The 14199-nt window shown below is 40.8% G+C and overlaps 1 protein-coding gene across 1 annotated transcript in view; it reads right to left on the bottom strand.

Moving 5' to 3' along the window:
* SLC9A4 (solute carrier family 9 member A4) overlaps positions 1–14199 on the bottom strand; it is a 413232-nt gene that overhangs the window by 205005 nt on the left and 194028 nt on the right. The window contains exons 6-7 of the mRNA XM_085622597.1: positions 11106–11192; positions 2930–3000 (exon numbers count right to left, since the gene is read on the bottom strand). Coding sequence (XP_085478723.1) covers positions 2930–3000; positions 11106–11192 — 158 coding nt within the window. The remainder of the gene's footprint in view (positions 1–2929; positions 3001–11105; positions 11193–14199) is intronic.

Below are 14199 nucleotides of genomic sequence, written 5' to 3'. Positions count from 1 at the left end.
AATTGAGGCCAGAGAATAGTATGATTCAACAGCATCTGATTTGTTGACAGAATAAGTTGGTTGATGAGTTGTTGCGATATGCCAAATACTGTATTGATGAGATTGAAATGAGGCAGAAAAACTTAAAGGAAAAGATAATGGTGACACAAACAAAGGCTGCTTAGAGAGAAATTGAAAATCCACTGTTTCCAATGTAGGGAGTGTATCAACAGGGAGCTCCAGACATGCAGGGGGAGGTGGATTTGAGTCAGAAGGTAGAGCTCAGGTGTCCCTATTGATTCTAGTATTGTAATTGATGTAGTTACATTGAAGAAGTCTTCGCCATGAAACTACTGCAATAGGTTGAGGGCATTGGAAGCGAGAAAGTCATCTTAATCCCACAAATCAGGGTCAAAATCCAGGGTTTGTACCAACTATGAACAGTAATCCCATGCAGCAACAAAATTTACCCAGACTTAGATCTCAGAATTTTTCTTTGCCACAAGCTCCAGTGATGCAGGTTCCTCAACCTCAGATTCCACAGCAAGCTACAAATGTACACAGATTCCCTTCAAACGAAGTCACAAATTTGAATCAGAATGCTTTCCAGAGTAATAATCCGTACCAACAATTTTCTATTCTATGAAACAAGTGAAAATCTTGCCATCGGTCAGTCCACCTGACGGTGCCTGAGGGGGGGAGGAAGAATGTGTGCTTGGCGTTGTCTTGGCGGTAGACCAGAGTGGCCCATTTATAGATGCTGAGGTAAATGGCAATGGTGATTCATTTTTGGTTGACAATGGTGCAACTTTTGTACTGTGAGATTATCCCAAACCTACCCCTCTCTGGAAGACCTCTCAAAGTCGGAGTTGCTCATCAACAAATGAAGAATCCCATTACTGAGGATGTCCTTGTAAATATAGGGAGTTTTGGGGATATTAATCAATTTGTGGTCTGTAGTTCATGTCCTGTGAGTTTGTTAGGACGTGATTTGTTGTGGAAACTGAATTGCACTATATATTGTATCCCGAAAGGAATAGAGATACAAACTCATGATGAGTACATTTCTTTTAAATCAGCTAATCAGAAACTGATTATAAGAATGTATCTGAGTTTAGTGTAGGGTTTAATAGATGCTGCAAAATCCTTTCCATGTATGGTGAGAAGCATCGAAACCATAAGTTGAGTCACTAAATAATTGTTCTTATTTTCTATATCACGGCTACTGAGATACTTATATGTTCTTTACTGTTGAGGACCAATATTGTAGGACACCTTGGTCTCTCTTTTCTTAGTCTTTACTTTTATGCTATATTTTTTAGACTGATTTATATTAGTCTGGCTTTGAGCTTGTAAAAAACCTTTTAACAACAAATTACTGACTCACACTGTTCTTTAAGATTTAAATTGTTGTTAACCCCTCTTCCTCTAAAGGCTACTACAAAGAGTTATGGCCCAGAGGCTCTCAAATGTATTGCACATGAAAAACTGTCAGCTAAAACAAGAGTTCGATATGTAAATAGGGCAGAGCATGAATGTGTAAATACATTACCTTCAATCATGTTTTTTAAATACTGGAAGAACTGCCTCTGGTTTTATCCAGGATGTCAATTTATACAATGGAATAATGAAGAAGGAACAAACCACAGTCCTGCTGACTATAAAAAGCATATTAAAGCAATACCGCTCAGATTTTAAATGCTTCTTTGCAAAACGAATCTAAAAAGAAATAAATTTGCAGCAGTGTCAGTTTCATTGTGCTTATTTCTAGTATCTTTGTAATTCATCAAACCCTTCAGGCAAGCTCCGACACGTGCTCTCAACAAATACAATAAAATTACTTAATTGCTGCAAGAGATTGAACAGGCAGTGCCAAAGTAAACTCGCCTAGGACATCAAATAATAAAGTTACAACACTTTTATTTCGGCAGTTTTGATGCTGCTTAGTGGAAGTGCTGTCTGATCTTGTAGCACGCCCTAACATATCTAGAGTCTCTCCTTCGTCTCTAACATATTGCTGTCTCTTTCTTTATTTGGCTTGCACTTTCTCCCTTTATTTTTTCATCCACTCCTTTCTTCACACTTACAAAGACTTTTGCTATTGCTTTTTGTGCCTCACTCAACTTTATTTTCTCTTTTCCTGAAGTTAATTATGTTATCTTTTTGAGACAACTCTGCCCAAACATCTTCAGCAAAAATTCCTCAATCCAAATGAATTAGTGAAGAATTAATTGGGGGCCGATTATGATGGTTGTGAAACCGCCACCGGCAGGCAGCTAGTGGTGGTTTCACCGCCAACGCGAATTACTTTTCCGCCCGCCATATAATGATGGTGGGCAGTGTGCTGGTGGATGGAAAGTGTGCCCGCCATGGACCCAGCCATCATGCGGATAATGGTGGCAGTCCTAGCAGGCACTGCCAGCCAAAGTACGATGCTACTGAAAGCCAGCCGTTCGATGGCGGTGAAACCGCCATGGAAAGGCTAGCGGGGATCGTGTTGAGGGGAGGTGGTTGTTCACTGGGGGGGTACCATTTCCCTGCACCAGGTGGCAGGCACCGCGTGGTGCCTGCCACGTAGTGCAGGGAAACGCACAACATGATTCTTTAGCAGTGCTGCGGCTGCTGCAGCCAGCAGCACCCACTGGAATGTTAAACGGGCTGGATGCGGCCGCCATGGTGGCGGTTGCATCGTGATTGGGGGTGCAGGACATGCCTCTTTACAGGTGGGCGGTTCCAGTCCCCACATCAATGGCGGGCAAACTTAAGTCTGCCAGCCCCTTGGTTTGGAATTTCGTGCAAGGGTGGTATACAAGCGTACAGACTATTAAAAAAGGTATGCGCAGGTTTGCTCGGGTTTAGGAAATTGTAAATCTGTAGTCAAGTAACAGTAATGTTCCACCATTTTGCAGATACATTCTTTTTTTCTTTACTAAATTCAGATACTACTCACTTTTCTTTTAATTGATTGTGTCCCCAGTGTCCACACACATCTTCAATTCCAGCTTTCAGGTGATCCATTAACTGTCAAAACAAATGCAAAATAATGTACACTTCATTGTTCTATGGAGAGTTGACAACACATATGACTGATCACAAATCTAATGTTTATTGTCCTGAGCTCCTATTTATGTTTACTACATGTGATAATGTTGATCAGTGGCAATCAGCTATTGAACGCCATGTGCTTACATTTTTCAGAAGGGTGCACAACACCACCAAATAAATTAATGTGGTGGCTCCACCACTTATATCGTTTTTGATAGATTCACTACCCAAGACTACATAGAGTGTCACAACCTGGGATCAGATTTTTTTTTATGGCCTAGTGAATGTCCATGACTTTTGTGTCACAATCAAGAAGCACAGAAACATGCTGAGTTTCGGAAATGTGGAGGAATCGAATGGAAACTTCGCAGTTTTTTTTATCATGTGTGAAGAGGAACATCATTAAAAATTTGTTTAGTCTAGCCTCACTTAGGGGCAGATTTATGTTAACTGGCGCATCCCTGCATATCAGCAGGGATGCGCCAATTATTATGCGCCACAGCTGCGCCACCATGGATGCGCCGCATTTATAATGCGGCGCACCATGGGGCAAAAACGGCACAGATGCGTGACGCATCTGTGCCGTAAAAGTGGCGCATTGCTGGAGTTGCGTCGCAAGCGCGACGCAGCTCCAGCAATGTTCTGGGGGGCCCTATCTGTACAATGCTGCGTCAATCCTTACGCCTGCTTCAAGCAGGCGCAGGGTTTTGACGCAGCATGGGCCTAAAAGTGACTGAGTGAAATCTTGTAGATTTCACTCAGCCACTTTTAGGAGGTGTTCCTTCGCCGGAACGCCCCCACCTGCCCTGGAACGCCTACATGTGGCGCAGGGCTTTACAACGTGACGCATCTCCCAGATGCGTCACGTTGTAAATACCCCGCACCATGGTGCAGGATTTGCACCGCTGCTGCGTCACAAAAGTGACGCAACGGCGGCGCAAAAGTGACGCAAGTGAAACATAAATCTACCCCTCATTTTTTATCTTTTTTTTATTTCAGTGACACTATGTTGACATAATTTAGTCAGGGGAGCATAACATAACTATCTTTGCGACTAAATGCTGGAAAGATACTCAGTGTGCTAGATGGAGTATCAGAGGAAGAATCATGACTCAATTTATGTATGAGGGTGTGTGTCCTCTGGAACAGAATTGTTAGGCCTGTCAGCCTTGGGGTGGTCTTCCCGCAAACCGTTTGCCATACTACCCCTGTCTTTGCTGAATTTGGTTTTATTGACTTTATGACTCTGTACACTTTATCACTGCTAACTAGTGGTAAAGAGCTTGTGCTCTCTCCTGTAAACATGGGGAAATGGCTTACACTCAATTGTCACATTAAATTTACTTGTAAGTCCCTAGTAAAATTGCACTACTTGTATTCAGGATCCGTATATTAAATGCTACTAGTGGGTGTGCAGCATTCATTGTGCCACCCACTTAAGCAGCCCTTTAAACATGTCTCAGGCCTACCATTGCAACCTGTGTGTGCAGTTCTCAACTGCCTTTTCGATCTGGCAAAATAAATCTTTTGCCAGGTCTACACCTTCTTTTTTAATATACATAAGTTTCTCCTAAGGTAGGCCCTAAACAGCCCATAGGCCAGGGTGCAGTGTATTAAAAAAGTTGAACATGAACTTTTCACTTTTACGTGTCCTAGTGGTGAAAAACTCTTAAATTTGTTTCTACTACTTTAAGGCCTACCTCTCCCATAGGATAGCTTTGGTTACCATATTACATTTAATAAGTGGTCATTTTCAATTGGGAGCAGGCTGGAATCTCCAGTTTGTCTCTAAAGATTTGTAATTTAAAACCCTCTTTAATGGTAAAGTTAGATTTTAAGTCATAATTCTGAAATTGCTGCTTTAAGAAAGATGGCATTTTCTGGTCCCAATCACTTGGTGCCTGCAGCCTGTATCTTGGACCACATGACTAGGTACAGCTGGAAGATGGTCTTTTTGTATTGCTTCCAGACAGTGAGACCAACGGGAAATAGGTGTTGGTAGGATGGGCCATTCATCTCTGACCTGACAGGGAGGGTTGAAGCTTTCATCCACCCCAGATGAACATTACAAAGACTCTGCCTCAGCACACTCACAAAGGGTTTCATGTAAGTCTTTTTGTGTCCCCAGAAAACTAGGGCCAGGGCAGGGAGGAAGAAAATTCCAAACACCTTTGGAGTGGAAACCTCTAGAAACGACTCTTGCTTCAAAGCTGGCACCAGCTATAAATATTGGGCCCCCAGACCTAACTATAAGTACTCATCTGGACCTGTGCATGACTCAGAAGAACTGATGTGCTGCTCTGCTGCAAGAAGAACTGCTATTCTGCTTCCCTCCTACTCTGTTGCCCTGCTGCCAAAGTGGGAGGGACTGAACCTGCATCGTGAACCCAGGGACACCAGGGTACGCTAGATGGCTGGTCTCCTGATCAGAGCTTCAGGCAAAGGAAAGGCTCCAGCCAACTTGAACAATGCACTTAAACACGGCCTGCTGTGAGTCCTGCACCCCAAGTGGTGCGACACGAGTCCTGGACCATTGGAGGTGGGCCTGAAGGTGCTCTGGCAGCACAGCTGTGGTCTTTTGCAGAATCGATGCAGCGTGATGCATCTTCTCACAGCTCCGCGTCGGAACCATAGTAGTGCGACAAATCCTTGGTGCATCACAGACTTTAGCTCATTGGAACCACTGTTGCATCACACATTCTTGGTACAGGACCCCGCTCACAGCCTGCTGATCATCATAACCGCCAATGCGCGATGCATCATCGATGAAGGGTTTGCAATGCTCTGCAACCAGGATTTAGGGTACTTTGTTTAGCGGGCCTAAGCCAGCCCACACTCCACCTCGGTTGGCCTGAACTTGTAATTTTGTACCTGTCTGGCATAACCAGGTAACCACAGGTGGCACTTTGTGCTTATAGGGGCTATTTGTCCCTAAGTATTTAAACTGTTATCTCTAGTTCTACTGATTGGATTTTTGTTGTTTTGGTGTACAATAATTCATCATATTTTACTCTATTTTTCGAAATTGATGTGGGATTTTCCTTGTGTTGTGTTTTCACTTTATTACTGTTTGAAGTGCTGCATCAATACATTGCACATTACCACTTAGTTAAGCCTGACTGCTTTTGTGCCAAGCTACCAGAGGGTTGAGCACAGGTGAAGTTGGGGTTTGCTTGTCTTTCCCCGCTGAATTAGAATTGTGATTGTTGTTTGATTAGGGTTTCACTCCCCTTAACCAGTAACCCAGTTTCCTACAAGATGCCTGATTTTAAATATCCAAGGCGATACCATATTTTAAAAGTTTTAAGACCATGTAAGTGGGTTGACATACATTGGTGTTGATAAATACAATTTAGGAGGCTGTATGGCAGTCCAATATAATTCTCTCTTCCCCTTTAGGAGTGGATTCATCCTTTCTCCTTAAAACATTGGTTTAGTAATAAAAAAACACTTTGATGGAAAATCTGGGCAAAACCTAGAAACTATGTTAATCTTGCCAGTAAAATGAGTCAATGAATTGTAAATAGAAGCAATAAAATGAATAGCTCTTCTCAAGAAGTGCTGTCATTGCAGTGCCAACACACAACCCTGAAGACCTCTCGATATTATGCAAAATATTTGATAGTCTTATGATACAAGCTGAAACAGAAGTACATACAGTAAATTTGTTTTCAGAAGTCTTCACCATAGTTGAACTATAAGTGTATGTACTGAGGCTTGCTCTCACCCCAATAACAAATGCACTTTTTTTTTCTGTATTAAAATTTGCAAAGATTTATACTTGTCATTCCTTTGAAACGTAAACGGAAAGTGAAAGGCATAGATGAAATAGAGGGTATTACAACCTTCAAATTCAGGGTAAGAATGCATTACGTGTAACAGGAGGAGTGTTATTGAAACCTTAAGAAAGCGTTTTAAAACCAGATGATTGAAGACAACTCGTCTGATGTAACGCCTTCTCTGTTTAACAATTGTGCACCAATGTCAGGAAACATTGCTAGCATATTATTTAGTAAATTCTGCAGGGTGCCTATTGAATTTTGTGACAAAAGGGATTGTTTAAAACAATAGACTTTGAAAGTAATGTTAAGAGAGTCTGTATTAGTTAGAGTAATGTATGGTAGTTTGGTGCCACTGTGGGTAATACACCAAAGTATAAGACAAAATAAAATAAAAAGGTGAGAAATAAATTATTATTACCCTAAATCCACAGCCCTCAATAGTAGATGCAGTTTTGTCTGCCTGATTATTTGTATTTCTTATATTTTTTCACAATCAATGTTTTGTATTGTTCCATCTGCACACATTTGTGTTTTTTATATGTGCTTTCTATGAAGTTTATGTTTTCTTAACCTAAAATAAGTTTGAATAATGAGACAAGTCTCAGTTTTGTAGAATAAATGAGATATTGAAAAATGTGGAATGGTAGTCGGGATATTGATAAGAAATATGTTAGTAGTCTGGAGGGAACAATATAGCAGCTTGGAACAACCTGAGGACTTTGGCCAACTACCTGTCCCTGTCATAAAGGTAAAAAACCTAGGTATTATTTATGATGAATAGCTGAATTTTTCAGAGCAGATAAACCGTATAACCTCTTCATGCTTGTATACACTCAAGCTGTTTAAAAAGTTTTATTTTATTTTATTCCCACTGACCTGCAAAAGATGGTTGTGTTTGCCCTTATCCTTTTGATGTTCAACTACTGTAATACCCTCTAATTAGGGATAAATAAATGTTCTCAATACAAGCTGAAAAGTTTGTAAAATGCAGTGGCATGTCTTCTTCTAAAGTTGCCCAAAGTCTGCTCTGTTTCTAAGAAAATTAAGGAACTGCATTGGCTGCCAGTGACCAAAATGGTCAGGTTCAAGGCACTTTGCATGATGCACAAAGCCTTGCATGGCACCGGACCCCTTTATCTTCAGAAACATTTTACGTGGTACTCTCCACGGCGAGTAAAAGGGTCCTCTCTTTCTTATCTGGTGACGACTTTCAAAATAAAAATGTCCAGTTGGGGGGAATGGGAGGGGGGTAAGGAGCTTCTCCTATCTCAGCAGCAAATTGTGGAATGCTCTGCCTTTACATTAAAGTTCCCAACAGAGCCTCATCCTTTTAAGGAAGTCTTTAAAAACTTGGCTCTTCACTCTGTCAAGTCGCTTTTCTCCAGCCATTTCAGAGGTTTGGTTAGTGCTAAGACATTCCAGTATTTGCGCGCTCTGGAAATTTCTTACTTAGTTATATTATATATAGATGATCAAAGACGTATGTGAATTGTAGAACATTTTAATCACGTCATACATGTATATGTTTTCATATGGGCACATTTTAAAAAATTTGAAATATTAGTAGGTGGATTATTTGAAATTTGTAATGACCTTTTACTGAGATAGCATAGGACATTAAAAGCCAGCTTAATGCACAGATTTGTCTGCCACAATTTAAAACAGACTAACAACATTCAAATGCGGGATAAAATGGAGCTGCACCTACAAATCCATAAATTATTCTGAAAAAGTGAAAAAGTCAGTTGTACACATAAAATTCCATTCGGGCAGAAATGGCTCGATCTCTGCCTGTAGTGCATTCCCAAAAGTGAATCAAAAGCGTAGATGCATTTACCCCTATGCGACGTTACTGCAGGAGAAGATCTCCTGCACAGAGATGGAAGTGGTGGTGGCTTGAGTTGCCTTGAAAGTGTGGGAATACTACTAATACATATGAAAGTTTGTGAGCAATCACAATCTCTATTGCAATCTTTTCATAACCAGAAAATGCTGAAGAATTTTACCAGCAAGGGATGAAAATAAAATATCCAAATTTCATGGGACAAGGGTCACACTGGCCGTACCACGCATCGGGCGTTTCCCCGGGAGGCTGGAAGGGTGGGGGTCGGTTTTACAGTGACGGGTGCCGATTTTGATGCTGGCGGCCAGTTTTGCAGCGGTGGTGCAATATTGGCCCCAGTAACAAAAAGCAACAAGCAAGCGTGTCCAGCCTCAGGGGGCCAAGCCTGCTTTGGGTTCCCAGTCAGGCCCTTCATGGGGCATAGCAGAAGGTGTTCCTCCAGAAAAAAAACCTGGTGTTTCATTAAACAGCAGCACTGCTATGCTATGATACGAAAGTGTACTGAGGATATGTGGGTAAAGGAGCTTTGTGCAAATTGCTTGTTAGCACATGCGAACATGCATGTGCACAAGTGCAGGTTGAGTGTGAGGGACTATTGTCAGACTCAGCCTGACACCTGAGCACAGGTAAAACTGACTGGAAGATGAATTATTGAATAATTTTTGATGTGCAGCTGAGATTCAAGTGCTGAGAGGGGCATTTGGTGCGCGAGCCCAAAGAGTGCAGACAGTGGTCTACCCTCATCCATCTGAAATAGTGGGGCATATTTGCAATAAAATGTAGGAGCGCAGAGCAGTGCCAAATTTGGCAGCGCCGTGCTCGAACACTTTCTAAACACAGGTATGAGCCATTTTCACAACAATACGGCACACCCCTGGGTTTCCCCTAGCGATGGGGCAAAAAAAAAAGCTACCTAGCGCCAGTGCAGGCATTCGTCAAAGATGCTACAAGGGTGCCTGTGCTGTAGGGACGATTATTCATGTGCAGGAAGGGATACCTTCCTGCACATAAACAATCAATAATGTCAATTTGCACCTTCTATGTGTGCTGCAGAAAGGAAAAAACAAGGAAAAAAAAATAATTTCTCCTCGTATCACCATTCTAACGCCCGGTATTCCATGGCGTTCATTTTTTGGCACTACTTCAGTCTTATAAATCTGGGGCACCATCAAAAAGCAATGAGTGTAGCTGTGGAATACCCACAGCAACACACATTGCTCGGACCTTTGCCGCAGAGGACTGTGTCGGAAAGGGGCATATTTACAAGGTGGCGTTAAGTCACGCAAAGTGACTTGGCACCACCTTGTAAATATGACAAATGGCACTGCGCCACCAGTGCATCACAAAAGTGATGCTCCAGTAGTGGTGAAGGCTTGTTAATATGCCTCAGAGTGCCAAGAGACAGGAGAAGTTGTGAGAGTACATGTCTCTAGCACCAGTTTGTAAATACGAAATATGGCGCTGCGCCACCGGAGCATCAATAAAAGTGATGCTCCAATGGCGGTGAAGGCTTGTAAATATGCCCCTGAGTGCCAAGAGACTGGGGAAGGTGTGAGAGTACGTGTCTCTAGTACTGCTGTGCAATCCCAGCAGTGAAGTGTGCTAGTCTACCAGAGGAGGGTGAGAAGCTGCATCAAAGGATTAAAAAACAGAAACATGGCAGAACAAGAGGGCCGCCTACGCATCCCATATGACTCCAGTTCTAAAATGTGTATGTTTTTTTGCAAGTATCTCCAGACAGAAAAGGGCACCCGAACAACACTAAAAGTTGATCCTGAGAGCTGCACACCCTTACCAGAGCTCCCAGCACTGGGAGAAATACATCCCTGAGTCCCCAAGAGAGGAGTGTAGGTGCATATGAACAGGTGGGCACTAGCTTCAAACTTCTGAGTGGGACTGAGATTGTGTGAGGGTACTGGAAGTGTGAGAGAGGCCCAGTAACTACTGATTGACTGGCGACCTACACATGTGGATTTTTCAAAGTGTACTATTCTTCTTTGGGTAAATAATTCTGCACAAACAAGTCACTTGACTATCTAGGCATAGCCTTGGAGAGTTTGTCTGTTCATGTATGTGCACATTTATGCAAATCTGACCCATAATTCTTTAGCTGCATATTGTCATCGGCCTAATGTGGGTTATTTTTACACTTACACTTACAACTTGAGCTGATAATATTTTTCATAGAGTTAAATGTTCAATCAAGATGGATTTTAACTTTCTTTGAACAAAAACAAAAAGGAATAAGTCACAGATGTAAGGCAAAACCTATATGTGCATAGACATTTTCTACTTTTGCTACTGAGATACTTTTTAGATGTCGAATTTTATTATGACACATTATAACTGTTGACAAATTTCACATATGTACATCATTTTGCCTACATATTAGTGATTAAACATTGACACTACACACGATGAGCAAAGAATTTGACAAATTCACAGAAGTCACGTACCCGAATGTGAATTTCTTCATTAACCGACTGTTTTTTGCTAGTCTTTCTAACGTCGAGATATTTAACAAGCGGTCCAATTGTCATGCCCTGCATTACAAAAGTGCAAGAAGCTGTTTAAATACAGAAAGTTCATCAAATAAAATGTAAAGATGGCTTTTAAATGATATATTGTCATCAGTGAAGTCAACAATACAGATACAGAACTGCTACTGTACATGCTGCCCAAAAGCGACTTCAATAACTGGACGCATTGTGTATAGAACTGAAAGTACATACACCACTGCTTTGAACAATCAATTTACCCATTGACCTGGAGTGAAACATGGCAACTATTCCTATGAAACCTGCACTCATTGTGACTAAGGGCCTGACTTAGATCTTGGAGGACGGGTTACTCTGTCACAACAGTGACGGATATCCTGTCCGCCGAAATAGAAATCGCATTATAGCCTATGGGATTTATATTGCAGGGGATGGGATGTCTGTCAGCGTTGTGATGGAGTAAGCTGTCCGCCAAGATCTAAATCAGACACTGTGTCAGGATCAATATCATAAATTGTGGTTTCATTTTCAGCAATAAAGTATGAAGGACACAATTCCTTTAAAATACATAGATTTTATAATTATAAGTAGAGTGATGTTTACAATAGTTATTTTAGACAATCTTATTAACCATCTGGAAGTATCAGTCTGTGAGATAAACTTCTAAACATTTGTCATTAGGGCCATCTTGGCAATTCAAAAACTAAGAGTAGGATGAAAAATGTACACTGCTGGCCTGGGTTGGATGTGGTGATTGAGAGGAAGGTCAGAGATTGTGCGCTTAACAATGAGTCAGATAAATCCAGAATAATTTGTATTCCACCCTGGTGTCCTATTGACAGTCCCAGCATGCCCAGGGAAAGAGTTGGCGTGGATATAATAGGACCTGTCATGGAGAAGGGTGAGTCAAAATATATCATTACTGTTGAGGATTTTTCCAAATTGCCAGAGATTGAAGTGGTAGCAAGGGCTAATTCCAAAGCAGTTGTTCAGTTTTTAGACAAAATCTTTTTAAGAGAAGGTCTTCCTAAAATCTTTGTAATTGACAATGGTTCACAATTTATAGTGGATATCTTTGGAGAATTCCTAAAGAGGAATGGCATTATACACAGAACTATATCAAAATATGTCATCCATCTGGTAAATGCCTAAATGAACAACTCAACAGACTGGTGAAAGGTACTATTCAGTTTGCCAATAATGGGAATATGAATTGGAGAATAGAACTGCTGCGTATTGTGTGGGCATATGGAATTACTGTATGTGTCTCTACTGGATAGCCCATTTGAATTGATATGGGGAAGAAGGCCTTTATCCAAGGGTACCTTGGGGTGAATGTCAGAATCCAAAATAGATTGGTCACGGTCAGTCATTAATGAGAAAATTAGTACATGCTCAAAAGATTTACAAAACGTATTATAACAAGCCGCATGGTTGTAAGAAAGGCCAACTTGCTGGTGGAGATATTGTTAAAGTCAAGTTACGTTGTTTTTCAAGCAAAGGTAAAAACAGGTATTCACACGCTTTACAAGTAAAAAACAATTTCATTCTGCACTTCTGAGTGATGGAAGGGTTTGGTGTATGGGACGCATCTCTATCTGTAACCATGGTAAGGTAATTAATGTTCCATGGTCAAATCAAGAATGATTGCTTGAAAAGAATGCAGGTATGATGGTGATATGAATATTTGGGGAAGAGAAGAGGGAAGAGATATGATGAGTGGTAATGAGAATTCATCAATGTTAGGTTATGAAAATGTGTCAAATCGACACAATTACTCAAATTGTGACGAGATTGGTTCTCCGGTAGATGCTGGATAAAAGAGATTGGCAGAGCCTATTAGGAGATATGGTAAAAAAAAAGAAAAAAAAAGAAACCCAGAGGATTTGAGGATTATTTCTGTAAATGAATCCAATGTATATATATCAGTGTTATAGCTAAGACCTTATTTTCTTTATTTTCTTTTCCACGCTCATGCATATATTCTCCTCTTATCAAAATACAAGGACCTCTTAAACTGTGATGGGTTCAGGTGCCAGGACAGGTGCTTGCTAAATTTGTAAAGGTGAATCCATGCATTGAGAGTCATTAAATCTTTATTTTCAATAAAATCCTGGCACCATACCCCAGAAAGCACAACGGCACAGCTACTCCTAGATGCTTCACCCTCCAACTGTCCCAGACTCCCCTTATAACACTCCATTACATTATAAATTCTAAATTTCACTAGTGGTAAGAAGCACATAGTGTACAAAGGTAGCAATAGTGACAAACATTGCAATGTTCTACAACACCACAGTTAGACATTATTTCGAGACCTAAACAAGAGTATGTCCTTCAAGCTGTGTTTCTGCTGCAAAACTGAAACAACCATATGCCAGTTCATTTGTGAAATTCTACACACCTTGATGTAGTAGCAATTAACCAATGACTGTTAACTGGCATTTACAACAGCCAATGGCTGAGGTAGACTGATCCTTTCATTTTCGCCCACTCACTGCACATATACTATGCATTTCATAAAACTCTTTCTAACCAGACCGGAAAAGGAGACCTAAATGATTGCAGTTGGTATTAATATAAACTGGGGGACATAACAGCCATTTAAGCATGTTTTAAGAAACTGAAGTTTAGCCTAATTATTTATGCCTGATGAATCGATGAAGATTTCCAGGAGTCTGAAACAGGTGGAGTTGGATTCACATTTTAGAAAGTGTAAGCATAGGTTTAGTTAAAAAAGTTATTTAACAGCATTAAAACAGGCGCACAGATTTATAAAGGTTAAGAAACATATGTCCACATATTATAGTTTAATGTCCCTGCTGAGAATACGTGTCCAGTCTACAATTCATATATTACAAATCTGTGTCTCTGAGACTAAGGCTTTCATCACTGTGAAGAAGAAAAATGAGTCCAGTTAATTAAAACATCAGCATGATTATTAAAAGCATCAACTACAGTGTTTTTGTCCTTCCATGATCGCAGTTTAATAACAGCCCCCTGCTGTGAGAGCTGAGATCACTGAACAACCTCAGGCTTCATGTTCTTGATA

Source organism: Triturus cristatus, chromosome 8, assembly GCF_964204655.1.
Source record: "Triturus cristatus chromosome 8, aTriCri1.1, whole genome shotgun sequence".
In the NCBI taxonomy this organism is placed as follows: domain Eukaryota; kingdom Metazoa; phylum Chordata; class Amphibia; order Caudata; family Salamandridae; genus Triturus; species Triturus cristatus.
This window is presented reverse-complemented; position numbering and strand designations above follow the sequence as displayed.